Raw genomic sequence first — 24,231 nt, forward strand, 5'->3', positions numbered from 1 at the left:
CACTGTTGTGTCTCACAGTAAGGTCACCTGCCTGGCCTGCTCAGTGGAAGAGAGCCTGCTCCCAAACACTGTTAGAGCTGCTCCTTGCTGCTGCTCAGGGCCATTGGGAGAGTGATCCATGGAGCTCCAGGGCTATGGCCACTGGCACATGGCTGGATTAGCAAATGGAAGCTTTGTTTTGAGTTTTCTGTAATCAAATACCATGCTGCTGGGGCACACAGCCTAGCTAGGGTTTCACTGCCCACTTAAGAAAATGAGGGCAAAGGGTGATTAAATATTAAGTGGGATGCAGGATCTCAGTGCATGCAGTTCATGTGGTAACCTGAGGATGGGCTGAGGTAAATGTGCCTTCCTAGATGCCTGAGAGGGTACTACAGCAACCCATCCTTGCCAGCAAGAGGAGCTCTGGGGTTTGTCCATCAGTCTCCAGTGCCAGGAGACCTCAGGGGTGGCAGGTGTGGCCATGGAGAGACACCAAAATGAGGATCCTTGGAATACCTGTATCCTCTTCTATTTAGCTTTTCACCTCTTCTGTAAATCAAACACCATTTCTGGCAGCAGTACTGTCAAGCAGGTTACACTGATATCAAGCAGAAGATACTAATGAAAAAAGCAGAAAAGAGATTAGTGATTAATGCAGAAACTCCCTCCCAGCCTCCACCCCAGGATGAGCCATGTCCTAAAGCTTCTCCTTCAAGCAAAGCTGCTGCTGACAAGAAGTTATTGACCTTCCTTCCCCTGCAGAGCGAGATTTCTGAAAGGCAGCTTTTACTCTGTGTGTCCATGTGCATGCTCGTGCCCCTGGGCCTCCCCAGGCACACAGAGGTACAGACATCTCCTTCCACAGCAGCTCATCTGGCAGTGGGTGCTGGCTCCTGAGCTTCCTTTGGCATTAGCAATGGGCAACATTGAATTATTTCCTCAGCACTCCCCTTGGCAGCTGGCTCTTCCTGGGGAGGATCCCCACCTTGGCTGCTGCTGCCTGGCCCGGTGCAAATGCTGCAAGGCCTCCTGCTCCACTGCCTCCCTCCCTTGCACAAGCCTGGGCAAGTAAATCTGGATAAATGGAGGCATTTCCTTCCTTGCTGAGACCCTTAGGCCAACATTCTACTGCTCTTCTAGCAAGTTGAACTTCTATAATCCCCCTTACCCCACAACCCCTTGGAAACACTTAAAAGATTTTTTTTCTGATATAAGCTGTGCCAAAGCTTGGTTCCTCTATGAAGACAAACTGGCAGTGGAAACATTGACAGCTATACAGGGAAATATTGTATTGCTTAAAGAACTTTATTTAGATTGCTCCATTGCAGGGACAGTTGTTTGCTGGTTGGGTTGGTATTTTTTTTTCCACTTTGGACGGTGCTAAAGACGCCATAAAATTAACTACACTATTATTCCAGTGATTTGTACACAGCACGCTCATGTGCCTTCAAAATTAAAAGGAATCATGATAAAACTAAGCAAATAAATAGTCTGGAGAGGACTAATCCCTTTCTTCCATACTCTCAGCAGCCACCAAAGGCAGTGGGATCCCAGGAGGGCAGGAATGGCAGAGCCCGGGCTGAGCGGTGCGGAGGATCCTTGGGAAGGCTTTGTTGCTCTGCTCTAGGGATATTCGTGTTCCTGGCCAGCTGACAGCACATCAGAGAACGTAAACATCTGGCTCCAGCAGAGCCGTGGACGGGGGAGGCAAAGCTGGGCTGTGCACACCATGAGAAGGGTCCCTGCGGCAGGCCCGGCTGCTCACGGCCCGCAGGGAGGAGGGGCAGGGGCACAGGGAGAGGCCATCAGGGAGGGACAGTGCTCCTGCAGCAGAGTGGGCACAGGCAGGGACACAGGGAGAGGCCATCAGGGAGGGACAGTGCTCCTGCAGCAGAGTGGGCACAGGCAGGGACACAGGGAGAGGCCATCAGGGAGGGACAGCGCTCCTGCAGCAGAGTGGGCAGGGACACAGGGAGAGGCCATCAGGGAGGGACAGTGCTCCTGCAGCAGAGTGGGCAGGGACACAGGGAGAGGCCATCAGGGAGGGACAGTGCTCCTGCAGCAGAGAGGGCAGGGACACAGGGACACAGGGAGATGCCATCAGGGAGGGACAGCGCTCCTGCAGCAGAGCAGGCACTTGCTGGATGCTTCTGCAGCCTCCCGGGTCCAGGGAGGGGTAAGAAACCTCATGAGGGGACCGGGAAAGCGCTCCGAGCCTCTGGAGGGTGCTGACAGCACCACTCTTGGCCGCGGTGTGTTTTGCATCAGAACAGCATCCAGTTTGCAGGGAATGGGGGCAATAAGGGGGTAAGGAGCACCCCAGCCAGCTGTCCACACTGGTTCAGCCTTAATTCATGCTCTGGGTTCATTACAGCAATTTTTTAAAGCCTTACCCTGTACATGCTCGGCCACAGCAATATCCCTGTGCTGCTGCCCAGGGCAATGAGCCTTTGGGCTCTTACTTCCCTCGAGGGCCAAGCAACAGAATTTTGCATTTTTTTCAGCGTCTAATCCAAAAAAACAAAAAAACCTTAGTAAATCTTTCAAAATTACTGTGAGGCCTTGGGCAGCCTGAGGAGAAGGGGTGCAAGGTGCTGTTTGCCCAGGAGTGTTACAGAGCCCTGCCTGGCTCAGGGTGCTGCAGGATGGGTGTGGTGTAGTGGCTGCTGTCCTGCAGCTGCCACACGTGCTGGTGCATGTGTGTGAAATGGGCTAACTTGGCTTTTCCTTCCTCTGAATGTTCAGCATAAGCAGGGAATAATGAAATGCAATTTTTCCACAGGGACCAGAGGAAACAAATTCCTGCCCGGGTGTAGCTGAGGGCAGAGTCTGGTGCATTATTTTCTGTGTAATAATTCCTACGAGGCCCTGTGGAAAACCAGCTTTTTTTTTTTTTTTTTCTTCTCATTTTTCTACTTCCTTAAACTTTCCAAAATACTCTGCTGTAGCATATTTTCCTCAGTCACATGTGTTAGTGAGGAGAGAAAAGGTTAAATTCTCCTTTCCTACTATAATGTAATTCATTTCCTGTTTTTCACAACTGTCTAGACACAGATCTAACAAGCATTAACCCTGAATCCCACGATTGGGTTAAAAATAGAGGCTTGAAATATAAAAAGTGTGTGGTAAAAGTAAGATTGTAGGTTTCTACCTACCACCAGGAGACAGTGCTTTTGAATGAGAACCATTTAATTAGCTATAGGTAACAAAAAAAATTACTTCAGAGGTTTAAAAAGGCTCCTGGTTGCTTTATATACACCAGCAGTAACACAGGCCCTGCTGAGCTGTGGCATGGACAGGTTGATTCCCCCTCAGGAGTTATATTTGTCTGGATTTACACCTCCAGCTATATTAAAAAAAGAAAGAATAAATTCCACTTCAGTTGGAGAGCTATAAAAAGATTGGGAGAAAGTAATTTAAGAGAGGACCAATATTGCAAACCTTGGTCAGCTTCTGGTGGGAGACCCATAGACAAAATGTGCCCCAGGCCCAGCTGAGGAGGGTGCCCCAAACTCCAGGGGAAAAAGTGACGGGTCTGGTACCAAGAGACAGCTCCTGCTGGGAAGGCAAGGCCACAGAGTGCTGGGGCCCAGGCTGGCTCAGCCCTGGAATTCCTGCAGCCATGACCAGAGCCAGAGGGGCTCCAGCAGCTTAGGCTGGATCGTGTTTGGGCAGGAGGCTGGCCCCAGGCTGAGCCATTGCCCCCCGTGGGTGTGCAGCCTCTCTGACACTGCCCACCAGCTGGGCTGCCACACTGCAGTGGGAGGAAGGAGAGAAAGAGGTTTCTGGCTGGAAACATGAGCTAAATCCCTCACAAAAGTGAGTTTTGCTTGTGGAGGGAAAGCAAGAAAAAGCAAAACCGTAGCCCACCCCAGCTTGGCACAGAGTGCAGACAGGGAGTGAGGCAGCTCCTTGGCTGACAGTTTGTTACACACACCTTTCACATCAAAGATTACCCACAGAGACATCATATTTTATGAACTTCAAGAATAAAAATAAATACTGGTAAGAATTAGCTTAACTCAATTCTTAAAAACCCTGCTAAAATAAGTCAAAATTCCTGGTGGGTTGTGACAAGGAGGGACTCACATTTCCTGCACTGACTGCATTTCTCTGTCTACAAACACAAATCCCATGGGGTGGTTTGTTTATTTATCCTGTGAAGCTGGGAGTGGGTGTCTTTCCTGTCCCACCACCCACCTCCAGCCTCTGCATGAAAGCAGCAGCACCATCAGGAGCTCTGGACTGGACCTGGCACCTCAGCTGCAACCTGTGTGCTGCTGTGTTCAAGGTCTGTTCTGACCAGAACTGAAATTATCCAAGGAAAACATATTAAAAAGACATTTGCTTGTTTTCAACTAAAAAGTGCAGTATATTGTGCATCAAGAATGGTGAGGAGTGAACTGGTGTCCTTCCAGCTTAGGGAAGGCCTTTGAACCCACATGAGTTATTTATAGAGCCTTTTGGAAAGCAGCTCTTTCCAAGTTCTGCAATTTTGATCCCAGGAACAGTTCAGGTTTTGTCAAAAATAAAGCAAATCCCTATATGGCTCACTGGGGTTCACCCCTGTAAAGCAGAGAAGCAGAAATGAGGATTAGGGAAAGCTGGGGCAAAGTAGAGTCACAATTTTAATATTCTTTGTATAAGAAATTTTCAAAATGTTTTTTGGCTGAACTTCTTTTATCAGGCTCTAAGACAGACAGAGAGGGCACTCCAAGGAAGTGTACAGGGTGACTTGTTACCATTGATCAAGGTAACAAGTAACAAACCCTCATCCAGGTTTCAGGATGCCTCTCCTATCCCTGACTGCACCTAAAAGGGTGGAGGTGGTAGCAGCAATAACATGAAAATGGGGCCCAACATACTCCTAAAAAGGTCCAGTATTCCCCTTAAAGGATTTAGTCTTTGCACATTTAGCCTATTAAAATAACTAGAGCTTTCTATTTTTAAAAATTTTGAATAAGGACTATGTCTTAACAAGAGCTTTCTCTTGTTTAAAAGGCTTTGTGATCTTGTCCCACACTGTGTTTCCAGAGACTTGTCTGAGTACAACCCTCTAACTGCAGATCCGAGCCACAGCCTCACTACAGAGACTTAGGAAACCTCTCAAACATACCTTATATGACAGTGCAAATGAGACTGAAAACAAAACAGCTGCATTTTGTGCTTCTTTCCATAGCTGGCAGAGCTTTCATGAGGCAAGTGATCCTGTTTTATCATGATAGCTGCTGTTCCAACCAGAGGCATGTTTCATTTGCCTTCTCAACTGCTTTTCCCCAGTTTATTAGGAGTCACTTCAATGGGCTCCCACTCACATTCCCTCTGAGCAAGAGCCTAGGGCAGACTGTTTGCAGTCCTGACACTAACAAGATGCAATCATTCCCTACCCCCCAAAAAAGATTTAAAAATAATCACTCAGGCAATATGACTGGAAAAACCCCAGTATTTTCTAAGCCATAAGGTGGAGCTGAAGGTCTCACATGAGTGGGAGCACTACTGATCTCTTTTGGGGCAGCCTCACTCCTGGCTGTGGGCAGACTGATGAGCACAAGGCTCCCTGTGAGCACGGGTTCTGCTGGAGGCCAGGGCTCATTTCCCTTTGAGATGGGATGAAGCAATAGCTCTATCTGGGATCTTCTGCTGTGACAACGAGCCAAGTTCTGGATGTTCCTGCAGAGCAGTCTTTGCTTACAGTCATCAGGAGCTCAAGGCTGATAAGGTCACCACCTTGGAAGCAATGAGACAACCAACTCTGTGGTTCACATTGTTTGAACATTTATTGCAATTCAGTGTCAAAAATGTTTTACAAAAATACTGTCCGCACAGAACAGCTATAAAAATCAGTTGAACATGCAAGGAAAGAGGAGAAAAGTGTGCAAATTTATAATGGAAGGATTTTAACCACACAATAATATTAAACAGAAGTCTTATATAAGGGATGCCTTTCATTTCATATCATCTCTAGTTAAAACTTCAAGGAAAAATAAAACAGAACACTCGCTCTCTTCCATATATAAGTATTTATAATTACTGTAGATTAGTTCCTAAAGATGAGCATATTTTCTATTTCAAATTAAAATGTTCTCTTGGTAGCTGACACGTTAGCATTCTGTGCAGCACAGGATGGCTAAAGAAATGCAAATTCCACCCTCAGTTGCCCTCCCAGGAGAAGAAGCAGCAACACTTGGTCAATAGAGAGGGAATTTCTCTGGTGTCAAGAGTACCTTTATATTTGACTGCATGTGTCAAGGACAAGATGGATTTGTTCTCCTGCAAAGCTGATTTGCTACCAACAAAATCACTGGAGGAAGACACTGGATAGAAGTTGGGTGCTGGTAAAGACTCAGAGCCAGCAGCCACAGACTGACAGCTGTGTGGAAGGGCTGACCACAGCTTAGAGCCCGGAACCAGCATCAGTACAAGCGAAGAGCTGAGAAAGCAGCACAAGCAGAACACCAGAGTCCCAACCCTTGAAGGAGGGAGGGAGTCTGCACCAGCCTGATCAGCCATCAGCTGCACAGGGCCTGGGTTGTGCAAACAAGCCAGCTACAAAGAGGGGCATTTTAATTTAAAGCTAAGTCTTTTTGGCAAGGTGCTGATCTACAGGGAAGATGTGCAACATGTTTGTAAGGACAACCGCAGAGGACAACGCTGCTTTGCCGTACCAAGCAGGAGCTCAGTGTGAAAAGCACATCTGATTTGTTTGCTACACAACAGGATTTGAAATGTTCCTGCTCTAAATGAAATTCTAGCAACTAAGGGCCAAGGAATTTTTTGGGCAAGAAAAGCTGGTTTAGTACCTGTGCATATTCTAGAAGGTGACAGCTTCCCAAAAGTAATTGAAGTCAAACAAATGGGAATACAAACAGTTTAAAACCTGGGGCAAAGAAAAACAATATAAAATATATTCCCATATACAGAAAGTGGCAGGGTGCAATTAAATGTTTACATACAAAGCAATGTCTTCAGAGCAATACACATTTTCCTAATCACTTTACATAATGAAGGATCTAGCAACTCCCACAGTTAAAAAAAAGAAACCCAAAAACATAAGAGGAGGTACACACACTTTATGATCAAACTTCAGCATACCATAGTTAGTGTAAATGGCTTAAGGTATGTACAGCTGAAATCGTGCCTCTTGAAATGGCCACCACATCAAAAACTGGCCTCTTCTGGAAAGCTGAAACAGAGATCTCCAGGATCTCTCCCCTTCTAAGCCTCCTCCCTTGCATGGATCTATTTTTCCTCTTCACAGCACCATGGTCTATGCTGTTGCACTAGTTAATACATCCTCTAAAGACAATGAGATTTCCCTGGAGATGCTGGCAAGAGAAAACCCCAAAGAGAGGAAAAACTCTCCTTTCCTAGTATAAGAACTGATGCATATCTAATGGAAATGCATCAACTAACTGGAAAGTGAAACATCATTTGAAAACAACATTCCATTTCCAAAACACAAGCAAAAGTCTGTTTTTCCCTTCACAACAGCTTTGCCACAATTGTCTTAAAATGAAGAAGTCCTTTTTGCCGGAGAGCAGTCTTAAACCATCCCACCTGGAAGCCCCTGATATCACTGTCAGTTCTGTAACTCTGCCACCCTCAGCCAGGCAGATGCCTTTGCACCCCTAAAATACTGATTGCTTTGTTTGTGAATGAGTAAGGTATTTGGCTGCAACAGCATTTTGTTTTAAATACAAACCAAGAGTCTTGAATTCACTGCAACATCTCCCTGTACCAGCCACTCAAGAAACAATGGGTCCCCAAAGAGAGCAAGGCCATCTTTGACAATTGCTGCAGCAGGAGGGCAATGACTGAGGCATAACTGAATAAGGCTTATTCTGTTTCTTTCTGTTTACTCTGTTTTGTTCTGTACAGTAGCTGCTTGGTTTGCTGCTGGTTTGGACACTGACAGCAATATTCCAAGACCTCACACAAGCAACAGCCAAGTGTCTATGTATTACAAATCATCTTCAGCACTTTGACCCTTACAGTGCTAAAAAATAAAACACACAGTAATTGAAGTAAGTTTTAAAACTAGGAGCCTCAGTTGCACATTAAATCTGTTGTCAGCATGACCCATGGTCTCTGGGTAGAGGAGGCCAGTGAAGGGTTGATAGAGGCAATGGCTGGAGCCAAGACCTTCCCAAATCACAGCTCAATGCTGAGAATTCCCATCTTCTTACACAAGGAATGCAGTAGGCCAGATTCAAATCTGAGCTTAAAATGCACTCAGTGTCCCAATCTCCCAGAGGGTAAGGGCTGAGCACAGATGCAGAGTAGGCAGAATGCTGCAGCATTTCATACCAAAATACTGTTCCCTCCCCAATTCAACAGGCTGGCTCACCATGGGTGGCGGAGGCAAAACTAGAAAACAAACCAACCCCAAGTCAGAGCTGGAAACAAAAGATGCCAAAGGGACAGATCTTCTCACTGCTGGAAAAAGGAGCTACAGGACTCTCCAAACTCAGTGGCAATGCTTCACTCACTTCACTTGCAAGTTTCACTCCTTTATGTCCTCACTCATTGAAGCCAGATTTCAGCCTTGTCTACCCACTGCCATCAACGCAGGAAGGAAAAAGAGAAACTGGCCTCCTTTACTCACAAACATCCCCCAAACAAGCACAAGTGTGTTTTTCCAAGGTAGCAGTTTCAGTTGACATGGGTATGATCAGGAGGCTTATGCTTTCCACCAGCAGTCAAACTGATGAATGGGGCATCAACACCAAGATAAAGCTTGCTATCCTGCATGTGCTTTCCCCTCATCTCTGGAGAGTGACAAGCTCTGGGCTAAGGGTGGTGCAGGCTCACAGAACTCTCTGGAAGAGCAAAAACTTGGGATTTGCTGTTAGGTGGCTGGAGAAGGGCAGTTCTTGACAGCATTTTCCATGTTTTCTTCCCCTCTTCCCACTACTCCATCTAGAGGCAGTTTTTTTCCCTTTTCACATCTCTTCCAAGAATATGCAAAGTGATTTAGTTTGCAAAAATGCAAATACTGTCATTTTCAAATACAAACAGCTGCAGAAAAGTGTTCAAAGTCAGTTATAAAAATGTAAAAAAAGGAACAGCATATTTAACAATAATTAACTCAAGTAGTTCTTCCTGAATTGTCCTGAGTACTCCTTTTCCTCAAAATTTTTGTACATAGTCACACACAACCCACTAAGTATTTACCCTTACAAGGTCTCCTGCTTACATCAAACACAGAGAAAGTGCTATACAGGAAATCCACTAGCAAACAGCAAAAACTTTCCACTGCAGGTTTTCAGACTGCTATGTAGGAGCTGGATTCTTCAAGCTCCACTCTAGAGAAAAGTGAAGCACTGCATGCAACAGAGGAGACAGTGAACCAGATCACAGCCATGGTGAAGTGGCCACTTACTCTATAGGACTGAAAATTTAGCTCTGGGTTAGGGTCAGAGGATCCCACAAGCAGCTCAGCACTGGAAGCAGAAGGGACTAGGGTCCTTGGGTCTTTGCCCCTGGCATGTACAAAGAACCAAAGATATCAGTATGTTGGAAATCCCTTGCTTAGCCAAGCCCTGACTGCTAAGTACCAATCACTCCCTAAGCTCCAGGGCTCTGACACAAAACATTTGCTGCCAGTCTTGCAGGGAATAAAAACCGCATCATTTAACCAGATTCAGTGGCCCAGCTCCCCCATATTTTGCCAGCTCCAAGATGACTGAATTCACTTGACAGCAGTAGGAATACAGAGCAGTGTATATGTTGGAAAACATAGGCTCGAAAAAACAGATTCTAACCTCACTTAGGATTTCAACTAGTGCAATTAACCTAATGAAGCAGATAAAAATTTACCTTGTGAGATTAAATCCAGTCCTTTGTTCCCCTATCATAGAACTTCCTCCCTTATAGATAATGCTCATCCTTTTGTCTTCTCTTGTCACATTTGCATGGTCTTTCATGAAACCAACAAATCAAAAGAGGATGGAGTAAATTCTTAGGTATTCATATGGTGCCTATCATCTAGGCATTCAAGCACTGAGTAGAGCAAGAAAACTAATGTAAAGAGGTAAGCATTAATACAGGAAAAGATGCTTACTATCACAAACATTTCCCTTTAAATCATTGTACAAAATACAAAAGTTCACATTGTACACTGGAGTTTTGTTTGAAAGGTACTCAATCTGTTGGAGGTAGAAAGTGGTGTGTTGCGATTCTGTCTTGCAAGTAGGCTAGATTTCTATCCTAAGTATTTCACAATGTGTCCTTTTAAAAACACAAAAGTATTATTATACTTGTCACAGGGATATTTTTCATAAATATTTCTAAAATGTCATACTTATAAATATGTATGCTAAATAAAACCAGATGGAGGAACAGTTCAACAGTCCTAGCCTCATATTGCTTTCTCTCTATTAGAAACAAACCAAAAGAGTTCTCAAATGGATGCGGGGCAAATTCATTTTTAACTTCTAAAAACAAAAAATGAAGGTCTTTTTGCCCTGTATCTTGTACTCTGATGATAAAAAAGGGACTCTGTACAACATGCTGTATTTATACATCATTCCTATGGAAGTCTGTATTCCTTAAGTGCTGCTTGTCAGTGAGCAACTTCACCTTTCTTCTCCGAGATCCTCTTGTTCCTTGACTCAAGAGCTTCAAGCAAACATGAATATTTACACTATTTACAAATGGAGTGTCCAAGCTCTGTGACAGTGTCCTGTAGGAATTGCATAGGCTGCGCTGACCCAAGTTCAGAACCTGAACAAGTTGATAAACTCTTGTGGTGAAAGAGAGGTGGAGCAAGTCTCTGGGTTGTTGGCTGTGCAGGGGTGATCAGTACCCTGGGAAAGAGAAAACAATTCTATTTAGAGAGGCTGCAGAAAGGCTGCCAAAGCATCAGCCAACTTAGCACTGCCCCTCTGCCAGACATCCCATGTGCAAATAGGTAGAGCAGAGTCCAGAATAGCAGACAGCTCAGAACTGGAATTAATATCTTAGGGGCAAGTCATCAAAAAATGCAGCAAGGATCCAATTAATTCTGTTCCCCCCTTCTGAGGGAAGAGAGGCTAGAGCCTACCATCAGCTACTGGAATTTAACTCCAGAGACATGCCTTGCATATCACCACAGTGGTCAGCAGATTTTTGTCCTGAGCTGTTTTGCAGCCATCAGCTTTCATTCCAGCTAATCCTGTTGCCAAGACCTCCATTTGCATATAATGGGTAGAGGAAGCTGCTGGCAGTGCTAAAATGATTTCTTGAAGGCAGCCCTAAAACATGCCCCCCATTTCCCAACCCTCTGGCCCCAATGGACACTGCTCATGTTCAAGATAAAGCTGGGATCTCTTAAAAACAGAGAAGAAAGGGCCTTAATAGCTGAGGGAGAATTAAGATGTAGGGATTCATTAGGCTATGCAGGCAAATGAACTGCCACAACCTAAGCCAGCTGCACTCAGAGAAGCACTGGATGCCCCACGGCTCCTGCCCCAGTCAAGTCTGTCCCACCAGCACCTCATACCTTCCAGGAAAGGATGTGGCAGTGCCTGCACAGCTGCAGTGTGTCACCATACTGCTCCTTCCGTGGGTAACACCTTATGAGCTTGAAGTACATCTTCTTCCAATCCAGCTGTCCTTTGTCAGATAAGATCAGACGTTTGCGAATCTTAAAGAAAAGATGCACACAATTATAGCAGGTCAAAAAACTGATTTGGTCTGTTCAGCTCATGGTGTTCCCTCCCTCACATGTCAACCCTGCCAGTGCGATAACAGTTCTCTTGCAACATTGAGAAAGCTCTTACTTTGAACACTTCTCAGCTTCTTACTTTCTACTTATAACTGAAAAAGGTATAAGCATTTTCCTGATGGGAACAGCCTCACTCAATACCATTATGAGGGTCTGTTCTGCCTTCATCAACCTCACTATAGGAAGCCTGAAACCCTGGGAGCTCTCTCATACTGCTCTGACCACTGTTTCTGGCAGGCAGCACAGCAAGTAGAGTTGCATTTAATAGCTGTAAAAGTTGAGGTATTTTTCTGTAAGAGACAGTGATTTATCATATTAGTTTGGGAGACACCCATTTCTCTTTTAGGGTTCATTAGTTGCAGAGACTGGATTTGAATTTACTTAATAAAAGAAATAACTCCTCCAGAGTCACTTCCAAAGTCAGATTCAGAGTGAGTAAATAAAGCCAGGTCAGCAGAGAAAGCTGGCACATGGTTTCTGAAGTGCAGAGGTCTAGCATAAACACCCCTGACATTCACCTATAAACAGAGAGTGATTTTTGTTTGTTTGCTTTTAAGTTTAGATGATCCCTGATGACTCCCAGCCTGCCAGAGATGTTTACACAGGTACAAAGTGGGCAGCAGCAGGGCTGTTTTCCACATATCATCCCATCACTCACAGAACAGCTCAGAGGGGATTTCTTGCTCTAAAGGGCAAGGGAGTACAGCTCATGGACACATCCACAAAGATTCTCTGCAAGGGTGTCAGTCCCTGGGACGTCAGGGTGATTGCTGGAGCTTGCCTGCACGTTTTCCCTGCACACGTGGGGCAAGGAGCAACTGCAAGTCATGCAGTTGTTCCCACCTGGATTAGGATTGAAATTCAGTGTATGATTAATTCCCCAAGCTCCTATTTCAGGAATCATTGCTGTGGCATATAAAACCCTCTATATAAATCATCTTCACAGCCATTTCCATGCCAGCTTATATTATCAGCTTGCTGCACAGTCCTCAGATCCAAGAGCCAGCCAAGTAAGAGAACATGCAGGTAAGACACTCTGGGGAGGGGGGGGTACACCAAAAACTGATGGCAGTTTGCACCTCTCCTCATACCTGTCTGTCTGTGAAGTGGTACTGGCACAGTTTCTTCCACAGCAGCCTGTCCTCACTGAGCACCTGGAGGTCAGGAGCCACCTGGCCCAGGCTGACCAGGTCCCTGCCATCGCTCAGTCGCTGCATGATGTTCAGTTGCAAACACAGGGGCAGGTCCGTGAGCGTGGTTCCTTTAAAGGCAGGCTGCAAGAGACACAGAGCTGAGCTCCCAGGAAGATGGAAACCTAAGAAATCCTAGCTTGCAGCATAACTGCTGCTTTTTTAAAACTCCTTCACACAGAGAACAAAGCAGCAGTTCCCTCTTCTAAATAAAGGAGACATTTAACATGGAAATATTGGATCTTCTGCCCCATAACTGTTTGGGATAATCTCAAGGAAGAGGACATTTATCTGTAGTACAGTAATTAGGAGAGTTGCAGTCCAAGCCTCCTTCTCTCCTTTTTGTCCACCCTACATCCATATTTGTGAGACTGCTCCCTGAAGTATCACCATCAGCTTTCACTACAGCAGGACATTGGCTGTATTGTGGTATCAGCTACTGTCCATCCAGGCCTCTCCACCTCCAGGCAGATGGGCATTGCTTCTCAAGTTCAGCTCTGGTTACACTGCTGGGAATCCCATGCTCTTCTGACATGGGTTTTAGCTTATATCATCACAGGGTCTTGCTGCAACCACAGCAGTGGCTGGTGAGCACTCACAGCACGGGTTCCCAGGTCACTGCTGGCAGGGTTAGCTTTTCCTCTGGGAACACTTGAAGGACCTGCCCCTTTCCCACAGCCCTGGTTTTCCAGGCTGTTCAGCCACACAAAAGCAGATCCTAGCCTAAAGACACAAAAGGCAGCCCCATTCACCTCTGCTTAGCCTCTACAGGGTCCAGGATTATTTTGCAAGTCCACCTGGGGTACAGCTCCAGGGCAAATTGACCACAGGAGATCGGCATGTCCTACACTCAGGGCAAATCCAAGCTATACACAGGAGCAAGGCGTCAGCAAGGACCACAACCTGGGCACCAGCTGCAGCTTCAAAACCAGCCCCAGCCTTATTAAGGCAAACAGCAGCTTCTAGGATTGGGCTCCAACAAAGAAACAATGTTAGACAGATGTGCCAAGTTCATCCTTTACCCTGCACAGAGAGGCTGCTATTTTAAGTTGCAGAGTCACAGCACCCACCTCATCTCTGGCAGAGCTATTAACTGTTTCAAACAAGCAGCACTCAGCCCACCAGCAGCAGAGACACTGCATAAGGCTGCTTTTAATCATGTGGTCCCATCCCCAGCCATCCCACGGCATGGGAGACTCCAAGGAACAATAAGTATGTCAGCACAGCAGCAGCTCCTGCCTTCCCTCAGTGCCGGCCTGCCCCGAGCAGCGACACTGCTGGGACCTGCAAGGACCTGAGCTCCTCAGCCAAAACATCCATTTCTGCAGCACCACCTGCCAGGCAGAGCTGACAGTCACTCCAGGAGGAGTCAACTGTCCCTGCAGTGTCTGGAGGACATTCCTTTCCATGACAGCCTGGCACATTTTTTGGGGGAGGACGAATGCACTGGATCCCTGGATCATGTCCCACTGGTCTTCCTTGCCAGGCTGTATTTTGCATTCTTCTGAACTATGGCTGCATATAAGCTTTGCTAAGGCACAACAGGCAAGAGTAAGCTCAGAGACTTGGGTTAAAAAAAAAAAAAACACCAAAAACCAAAGAAAGCTCACACTTGTATATCTTTTTCTAAAAAAAATCCAAAAGCTTGTGTGACTCAAGCAAATCCTTACAGGTTTTCTGGATCAGGCCAAAAGCTTATCTGCTACTAGTTTTCCCTCAGTACTCTTTTCCAGAACTTTTCAAGCATTACTTCTTTTTGCAGAAAGAACATAGATTAGACCAGAACAGATCAGTAAGCTGTCATTTTCTGGGCAGAAGTTTGTCTTTTTTTTGAAGCAGCTATAGCACATACAACCTTTTTCAAGGTTGGTTTTACATTTTCTGGGTTTTTTAAAAAAAATATTTAGGTCTTGGGTGTTGCAAGACATTTTCCCTTTCAGAAACACCACAAGTTCACTGCACCATAAGTAACTGGCTGCACAGAGCTGAGCTTCTTCCCTTCTCTGAATTAATTTGGTTTTGTTCCAGCTTGAACTGAAGTTATCTTCAGTGGTGTGAATTTTTTTTTTCCATGCTCTACATGTATTTTATTTACTTTTTCTAAAGAGTCTGCAAACCTACACAACTATGTATAAAAGACAGTTCCTTTCACAAGCAATATTTTGATCATTTTTGCCTGAATAGGCAGAGTTCTTCGAGATTACAAGGAGAACATCAACAGATGTCAGCATGGGGGGAAAGCTGTAGCATTTCAGTGGAGTAAAGAATGTACATATAGTCCTGGGCAACTTATTGTTGTATCCCTGCTTGAGCAGAGGGGTTTGACCAGATGACATCCAGAGGTCTAGTCCAACATCAAACCTGCTGTGATTATGTGACAGGAAACAAGTTCAGATTTGATTCCCATGTAAAGCCAGTCTAGAAATTTATCATCTAAAACATCCTTCCCATCCCCACAGATGCTGTTGAAAAAACAGATGTTGTAAAAGCAGGACTCATCCAGCTGGAACAGGTAACTCCGGACTACTGGAAGAATCATTGGTATTTTCAGCCAGGAAGTATGAAGTTATGCAGCTATTTGAAAATTTGTATTTAATTTACAGATTAAACAAATCTAAAAACCTTGGCTGTCTGGTAAACAAGTTTTGAAGGCAATTGCTCAATTTGAGAAAGCCTGAGTTGACTTTTCACACTGAGGCCTGGCCTCTGAGGACTGAGGAGGGGAAGACGGTTTTTTGTCCAGCTCTGTTCACACAGTACTTCAAAGCCATTATGGACTCAAGCCAGTCTGTGACCAGTAACCTCAAGCATGATCCTGGGTTATGTACATTGAGTTTGAATTAAGGGAGTCAAGTAATGCTAGGAAAGCATCCAGTTATTTTGGCAACTCCAGGCCCTTCCAAGTCTGTGCTTTCACTGAGAGTAGAGTGGGAAGCAGTCACCCAAATGAGAGCCGTTGACAAAAAAAAAAGTTTCATGATGGAGAAAATATCTTTAGCTTTCAGGATTTGTGCTTACCCTGGTGATCTGAATGTTGTTCAGTTGCTGCTGCCAGTGAAGAATGCTCTCCATCCTGTGCACCCACATGTTGATGTTTCCGACCAGGACAGACTTGCCAACGCGTTGAACCAACGTGCAGAGGGATGTGTAGAGGGTCTGCAGCAATTCCCTTATTAGCCTGATGTTCTGCTGATCTTCAAGGACTTTGGAAGAACAGGAAAGGTTAAAAATAGGAATTGTCAAAATCCTTCTCTGAATCTACATGTTTCTCAGGCAACTTATTTGCTGTAATTTCACAGGCCAAGAGGGCCAGCCTGTGCTTTTCTTTTTAGAGGAAAGCACTTAAACCTTAGCCAGTCAGAGCAGGTTAGACAGCAGGTGGAAAGAGAGCCTCCCAGGATAAGCAGATGAGATCTGTTGCACTTCCCATTTCCAGCCTCTGGCAACCAGCCAGTTTTCCCCTCTGATACTGTGCAAGAAGTTATCTATGTGCACCTCTTCCCCATCTAATGCACATTTCTCATTATGTATAACAACAGGCTGCTGTCAATGCCCAGGCTTTAGGGACAGCTAAACATCATGAGGGAAGTGCTACATCTCAAGCACACTTCATTCCCCTGAACAGGTGAAGGTGAAGACCCCTCCAGAGCAGTGGGAGCAGCAGGTACAGCACAATGCCAGCAAGGCAGCAGCAGGGACTGCAGATATGCCTGGCCAAGGGCATGAGCAGCCAGACATTCGACTCAGTAGGATGCAGAAGGGGTGGCAGTGAGCAAAGCTGGGAAAGGAGGAGTCAACTCTCAGACACCTACCAGACCACAGAAATTCCTTCCCCTCCCACCAAGCCCTTCATTGAGGAAAAGCAGAAGTGCACTACAGAAATAAACAGTGGAGCCCCTCTTCACCCATTTTGCATTGCCTGACTATTGTTAAGGATGTGGTTCACCAAAGTACACCAGATTAAATCAGACTCCTCCTCACCATTTCCATTTCTTACCTTTCTGAACCACTTTTTCCAAAATGTTCATGTAGTTTTTCTGGGCAATGCCACTCAGTGACGTCAGCTGAGACTTTGCTATCAGCTCCAACAGCTGTGGATAAAAATAGAAGTTGCAAGCCTTAGAGCACAGAGATACCTTTCTAATCTTGACTCCTAGTCACATGACACAGCAAAACAGTCCAGAGACTTGTTTGCTGCTTAAAAATAAAAAGGAGACAGAACAACAGAGCAACGTAATGCAAAAAGGGAAGGAGAGCAGAGGCCAAATAATTAAACTCACATCAAAAGAGGTAGGGGGGGAAAAAGGCATTTTAATTATCTTCACTGTAGGGGGAGAGGGAACTTGATTTCATGGATCAGAGATGCAGAGAAACCACAGTGGTGCTTGGACTGGCAGCCACTATTGACACCAAGGGAACAACCTCAGCCAGCATCACGATCCCACACCGGGGCACAAACAAGCAGTGTCATAAGGGAGCACGAGCAAATGCCTGTGTGCATGGGCACATTATTGACAGACCATTAATGAGAATCAGACTCCACAATTTACGTCACCTGCTGGTTGCATGGGCTTTGTCAGGGCGCTGTCGCCACGACAGAAAGGTTCAGTACTGTAGGAAGAACAAAAATCCTCCCCACAACAAACCCCTTCCCTCCCAAAGTCTCCTTCCTTGTTTAGCTCTAACAACCACAGTAACAAACCACCTTTCCCTGTCTGCCCTGTTTACTGGTTAACCTCCCTAATGGAAATCTTGCTTTTACTTTCAATTAGAATTTACTTCCCATCATTGACCTCGTGACTCTTGGGCAAGCTGAGCAGTGAATTTGGGTTGCAGTTGTTAACAGAAGGATACTCTCTCTTCCCTATTGCTGCCACAAGACAGCTGGGGAAATTTCCTATGGAACATGCTCTGCAGAACATGTGGCCTGTGATCTTACAAGCCTTTCTCCCTTCCCCCAACATTATATAAATGCACAGCCTGCCCACGTGTCAGTCCATTTGTTTTGGATGTACATAGACTTCTGTTTTAATTTAGAAAGGAAAGGAAAAACCTTTTATGCTACAAATCAATCAACACATTGCCACATGACCAGCTTATTAATCCTTTATCATCTGCAGCTCCAGTATCCGTTGCTGGCACCACAGAGAGTCCAGAGAAGGTGCAACTACTTGTGTCAAGTAACTAAGATGGCTTTTGACTAGACTTGATAAGTCATGAGCTGAACTGTTTGCCCTGCTGTAAGAATGACAGGAATGCATCCAAAAAGTCACCGGCAGCTTGCCATGAAGTGGGAGCTGAGGGAGAGGTATTACTGCAGCTTGCCCTGCTCATCTGGGGCACTGGCATGTGACTGCCACTTTGGTCACTGAGGCGACTTCACTGCTCCTATCTCTTCTTCTGTTTAATATCCAGGCCAACACCACCATCAGATGGCTTTGAGTTTACATTCTATTAATATCTTGCACCTCACATGACCAAAAAAAACTCCAAGATGAAAAAAGACCTGCACTAAGTCCTGTCAAGGACAGGCTGCTTGTTTTCTTGGCTTGTTTGGAGGAAATGGAAGATGCAGGAGAGTTGGGGAATATTTGGTGCACAAGCATCAGTGGATTTTCTGGCTGTATCAGCTAAATGAGACCACAATAACTAAATACAAGGCAGCTTGCATGATGTTTGAAAAGTTTATAAAAGGTCCTTATTTTTTTAAATACTGGATTAATAAGTAGGAAAAAAACTCAACCAATGTCCCACAGTAGTCTGTAGTACTCTGTTACCCTAAACTGTTTAGCCTTCAGACCTTTGATTATAGTGATCAATTTGCCAGACTCCATCTGTACAGTGGCCACACATGCACCCAGATCAGCTTGTCTGTGCACAAACAACTGCTGTCTCCAGATTGCACTGTTCTGGAGCTGGCACAGAGACAGTTTCCTCCACGCTGGGTGTTAGCAACATTGTGCCCCTTACTAAAAACACCAAAATGCACACAGCGATAAGCATCATGTAATGTAATAGCAGAGGAGCTGGACACCAGGGCTGTTCTTTTAGAACAATGAGGATAAAAATCTCAGTTCCTTGAGGAACACTAAATTGGTACAAAATTAATTTAGCCAAAGGAACAGATTCAAATTTGCCCTGTCTGTGTTTACCAAGGTTCAATTTATGTTCAGTGAACCAGCTCAGATATCATGTGTCACCTCCCTTCTCCTACAGCAATAAACACAGGATGAAATTCCATATGAAAACTATGTTGTGAATACTTCTAGGGCTACTCCACTCCCCAGAGACCACTGACTGAAACAACTAGCTAGTCCTCCAAATCAAAAGATATTTTGTTCTTCTGTGCTCATATAATACACAAAAACCAGGTAAGCAGTACAGTTCATCTGTGCCCCAAATGCTCCAGTGCATTGGGGGGTCTTTTAGTGTTGGCACAGTCCCCAAGTACGACCTCAGTTAATGGATTACCAAATTGGGGTTTACAGCAGTATAAAAAAAATAAATTAATGTTGCCACTTGCATAATACAGACTAAAGCAGACAGATGAATTCAGATTAATGCTGAGTAGGGTAAAAAGACCAGAGAGCTGCAAGCCTGTGTTATGATGTGGCTGCATTAAGTCCAGCCCACGCTCAACTGAGAGGGACAGATGGTAGGAGAGAGTGCACAGGGAAAGGTTAAGAGCAATTTTAAAAGGTCTGCTTTTCAAATACACTAAGTAATTGCATTCCAGCCAGTTTTAACTGGAGCTGAGAAGTCTGCAACACCTCTGGAAAAGAGGGCATTAGATCCAAATTCACTCTTTCAGCTCCTCAGAATTTGAGAAAACTGACCTGGTAGCTCCACAAAAAAAATCCTCCCTATTTTATTTGCTATTAGAGGTTTGCCAGAACTATAGAGAAAAGGCAAGAGATACAGTAGGCTATCCCAAAGCCCACCCAGCATGGCAGGAACCTGCTCACTTCCCCTGAGTGCAGTGGGGCTCCTGCTCAAACCCACCAGCCATCCATCTGGAGCAGCAGCACAACAAAGTCTCTCAGCTTCAGCAGCAGAGCAGATCCTTCTCCTCCCATAAGCACAAGATAGAAAAAAGCGAACAGAACAGTGCCATGTGGCAGGGAACTAGGGCTCCTGCTTCAGGGCCATGAAAACACTGCTGTGCACCCATGACTACTGTGTGCAGCATTGCTCAGACCTGCTACAGCCAGATGGCACTTTGGCCACAGTCTTGGTTCAACCCAGGGGTGTGCAGGCAATCCACACCCCAAATAAGCACTGCTGGGGCTTACAGCACAAAGAGCCAAAAATCCTGCTGTGCTGAGCAGGAGAGTACAACCTTGACTGAAAAAGGGAAGGGCTCTGCAGTGATTAAAATCACAAGTCTCAAACTACTGAAGTGCAAATTCCACACTGAATACCTCAAGCCAGCTATATGAAAGCTGGACTGCACCTTGTGGGGATCCATAAGTTCCTGATGGTTGGGGATGTGACTCCTCACATCTGGACTGCTCAGAAAAAATGAAAAATTCCTCCTCTAGCCCCACCTTGCTCTCCTAGTCCTTCACTTTTGGTGGCTGCAATGTCACATTGGCTGTCAGCTGACAGGTGGAGCCAGGGCAAGGCGAGTTATAATGATTTACAGTGCAGGCGCTGACAGATCTCCATGAGACAGCATCCAGCTGATATTCCTTCAGGACAGCACAAATCCAGGACTCCTGGAGCTAACCTCTATTAAAACTTAAGAAACAAATTTAAGAGACTACTTTAGAAGGCTGCACACAACCTAGATCATGTTATTTTACAAGAGTTGTGCCCAGGCTGCTTAACATGACCTAAGCTTTTATGACCAGAAACAGCACCTTTCCTTGAGACTACACAATCATCATATGAGAAATCCCTTTCTGAAGAAGCAGGCTGCAAAACCTGTCTTTGAACACAGTGTTCCTGAAGGAAAACCAACTTCTGGGCTGCAGGCACCTTTATCTCTGCTCCCATTAATTATGCCTACAGAATGCTTCCAGTCTTTTCATTAAACCTCTAACACCAGGGCTTTGAGAAACCAGGGCTACTTCAGACCAAAAACAGTTTGGGTCCTCTGGGTCAATCACACACTTCCTTATTAGCCCTGAAAAGGGAACACTGACTGTTCTGTAACATGGAAGCAGATGCACTAATTTGAAGGATCAGCAAGGACCAAGTCATGACACCAACACCTGTAACTTGGCACTTCCAGAGCTGTACCAGCAGACCATCAGGATAAGACTGATGTTCGAAGAAAATTTCTTCTGCTTCACTTACATGGACTTACTGGCTCCAGCTGATGGTATTTGGCCATGAAAAATACCTGCTAAGTTTCTTGCAGCATACCTCCACCCCACTTGAAGGAGGTGCCCGTTTCATCTGGGCACCATTAGAAACTCCAAGAACTTGGTTTGGCTGTATCTAAAGCAGAAACTCCTGTAACAAGAAAGCAAGTACTGAAGACACTAAGGACTGTTCACTTAAGTTTGGAGAAGCTCAGAAAGGTAAGTTCATGCTAAGCCTGAGAGCCCATTTTGCTACCAGCAAGTGATGCAGCTTATGTCTCTATAGGGCAAGCTTGGGTGTAGCCAGCAGAACCTCAAACCTGCAGCTGTTTCTCTCCTTTCTTCCCCTACAGACATTGTCATATTCTTTCCCAGCCTCCAATTCCAAAACCAAACTCCCCTCTTTGAAAAGCATTTGCTTGATGAATTAAGTAGCATGACATTAGTATCAGGTACCCTGAGCAAGGAGTGGAACTAGAGAGAACAAGGAGAGGGAAGGAAAATTGTTTTGCCTGCCAATATTCAAGGCATTTTCCATGTGACAGATTGCCCATCCATGTGCTTTAGGAGGCCTGTGACTTGCAAAGACCATAAACATGATCCACATCTAGGCAGAGCTTTTCATGAGTAAATCTGGCATAAAAGGCATTTTATGAGCTACTATCCACTGGAGACTTGGCTGATACAAGCCTTTCATTTTAAGAAGTCAATTTTACAGTTTGATCCATGGTACCAGGTTTAAGATCTTCTTTAAACTGCCAAACCACAAGTCAACCTCAATTAGAAACCTTCATACTTCTCTGTATCTGTAAAACTACTGGGGGAAAGCTACTCTTAAAAGCTCAGAAGAGAGGTAATTTGTAGAAACAAGGACACATGTCAGCTTCCATAGCTTTCAAAACTGTTGTTTTTATAAAAGCATCCCAAATGTGCTGTGTATGTAGTCCTCATGAGAAAAAGACAGAAGAAGGTCAGCCTGAGCTCCCCCACCAGACCCCACTGACTTAAGTGAAATTTAAATTTGCTCTTCAAAAAATTTAGTGGGACTTGTGCTCCACCTTTGCAGTCCCACATGAGACACCTATCACATTGGGCCAAGCAGCAGAGGCCCATCATGTGGCACAGCACGACCTGAGGTCATGCTTAGCAGAGGTCTTTGGAGTTCTTCGCTGTCATAAGAAAGTCTGCCAAAGGGATATCTGCAGCACTAAACAAGTTTTATTTTACATTCCTTCTTTATATTTGACTAAAGGGTTATGGCCTTGGCATGAAGTGTTCCTTCTCCAGTAATCCCCCTGAAGATGACACGGCTGTGTGTGTATATATATCTCTCCAAGATCAGGAAACTCCACTACCTCAGCACTGGTGAGCACTTCTGCACAGGCAGGAAAACAAGTTGTCCCAAAATCAGCAGAGTTAGGAGAGCCTGAGTTTACATGACTTGGATCCTGCTTTGCCTCCCCCAGAGTCCCCACTCCCTGCCACCACTCCTGTTGTGGGACATCCAAGTGACTGCCCTTCCTATCCAGCCAGTGGGTCATCATCCCAATGCCTGTACCCTTCCCAGAGTGACAGAAGTTCCCACAGGTGACTTGTCACCTGGACAACCTAGGTGAACAAATCAAGGGGAGCCTGTTCAGATAATTTCTTCCTTAGACACTTTTCATGACACTGGACTCAAAGGGAAAGCAATACCACTGCTGCTTGCTCCAGAACCTAACACCTGAGCAGCTGTTGCCTCACCAGTGATCAGCTGCTCACAAGGCATGAAAAGGAGCTGCTCATAAACAGCCTCAAGTTAATAACTCTTTAAAACCTTATTGAATTCCAAATCTTGCTAAGCATTCTGAAATTCAAGATCAATTTGCAGATCACATGCAGATAAACATACAAGTATACACAGCTCTCAGGACAGTAGGTCCCCCAACCACTACCACCTCCTTCCTTGGCCACACCAAGCCCTGACCTATTCTGCAAAGCCAGAGCATGGGAAACTTGAAGCTGATGACTCCTTTATTAACCAATGTTGTCAGGACTAAACAAATGTTTCACCCACTGAAACCACCGCCAGTCACAAAGGACTAAGAGCAACTGTGATCCTTAACAGAGAAGTTAAGATCAGTGCCACCAAAAGGTTCAGCCCATCCTCTCATTCCAAAAATGCTCAGCTCTCCTGAGTCTCTCCTGTACCACATCAATGGAGACAAGGCTCCACACACCTCAGAGTGGAGCTTCTGGAGCAAAGAGGTCTCCAGTGCCCTCTGGCATCTGCAGACAGCCCATGTTCTTTTTCAGAAACTGAACTGACAACTCAGGAATTAGAAGCCAAGCCTTTTGGGTTTCAAAAGTGAATGACACAATTGAAAAGTAGTAGGAATTCTAGGGTAAGGACAACTCATCTTCCACATTATCACCACTTTCCTTTCTTTCCATTTAATAAACTAAAGACAAGATTTGTGCATCTATCCATACACAAAACTTCCATACTTCATGCAGAAAAGCCTAACACACCCACTTGCATGCTCAGACATCTCTTCTTTGCCAGTGCTTCCCATTACCCAACTAGTGCTCAGTGCAGAGCCTCCATCACATCACAACAAGCCCTGGCCTTGGACTCACCCTGACGACGTAGTTGAATCTCCTGGAGTCCAGGATGGCACTGGAGAAGTCAAGGCGGTTGAAGGCCTCTCCCAGGGTGCAGTAACCATGGCGCTGAGAAGAAGAAACACTCTGGATCATGTTTTGGCACACTTGAGTCCAGCCAGCACCAGGCAGACCTGACCCAGAGCCACTCATTTTAGCAAGCTGATGGGTACAGACCATGGGAGCAGCTCACAGCCAGAGGAGGCAGGCCTAGCTCCTGCTGAGCTGCTCTTACTGACATCAAGAGTGGGCACGGCCCAGTGTAGACTATGGTGGTTTCCCAAGAGAGACCCATGCTCTGCTCATGACCCATGAATTTACATGGGAGAATGAGCCACACATTCCTGGGGTTCAATACACAGTGTGAGCTCAGAGCAGCCTCCTACAGCAGCTTCTCTCC

At 45.4% G+C, this 24,231-nt stretch overlaps 1 protein-coding gene across 4 annotated transcripts in view; it reads right to left on the minus strand.

The window, feature by feature from the left end:
* Positions 1 to 24,231, minus strand: part of FBXO32 (F-box protein 32) — a 32,879-nt gene that overhangs the window by 2,949 nt on the left and 5,699 nt on the right. For 3 of the 4 annotated variants that reach the window (XM_058807476.1, XM_058807498.1, XM_058807490.1), the window contains 6 exons: positions 23,808 to 23,900; positions 16,877 to 16,970; positions 15,898 to 16,082; positions 12,781 to 12,963; positions 11,465 to 11,608; positions 5,741 to 10,790 (listed from right to left, as the gene is read on the minus strand). In XM_058807476.1, coding sequence (XP_058663459.1) covers positions 10,701 to 10,790; positions 11,465 to 11,608; positions 12,781 to 12,963; positions 15,898 to 16,082; positions 16,877 to 16,970; positions 23,808 to 23,900 — 789 coding nt within the window. In that variant the 3' untranslated portion in view covers positions 5,741 to 10,700. Of the gene's footprint in view, positions 1 to 5,740; positions 10,791 to 11,464; positions 11,609 to 12,780; positions 12,964 to 15,897; positions 16,083 to 16,876; positions 16,971 to 23,807; positions 23,901 to 24,231 lie in introns of those variants that run through there. The other variant, XR_009274847.1, reaches the window with a different exon arrangement.

The sequence above is a fragment of the Ammospiza caudacuta genome, chromosome 1, assembly GCF_027887145.1.
Source record: "Ammospiza caudacuta isolate bAmmCau1 chromosome 1, bAmmCau1.pri, whole genome shotgun sequence".
Classification (NCBI taxonomy): domain Eukaryota; kingdom Metazoa; phylum Chordata; class Aves; order Passeriformes; family Passerellidae; genus Ammospiza; species Ammospiza caudacuta.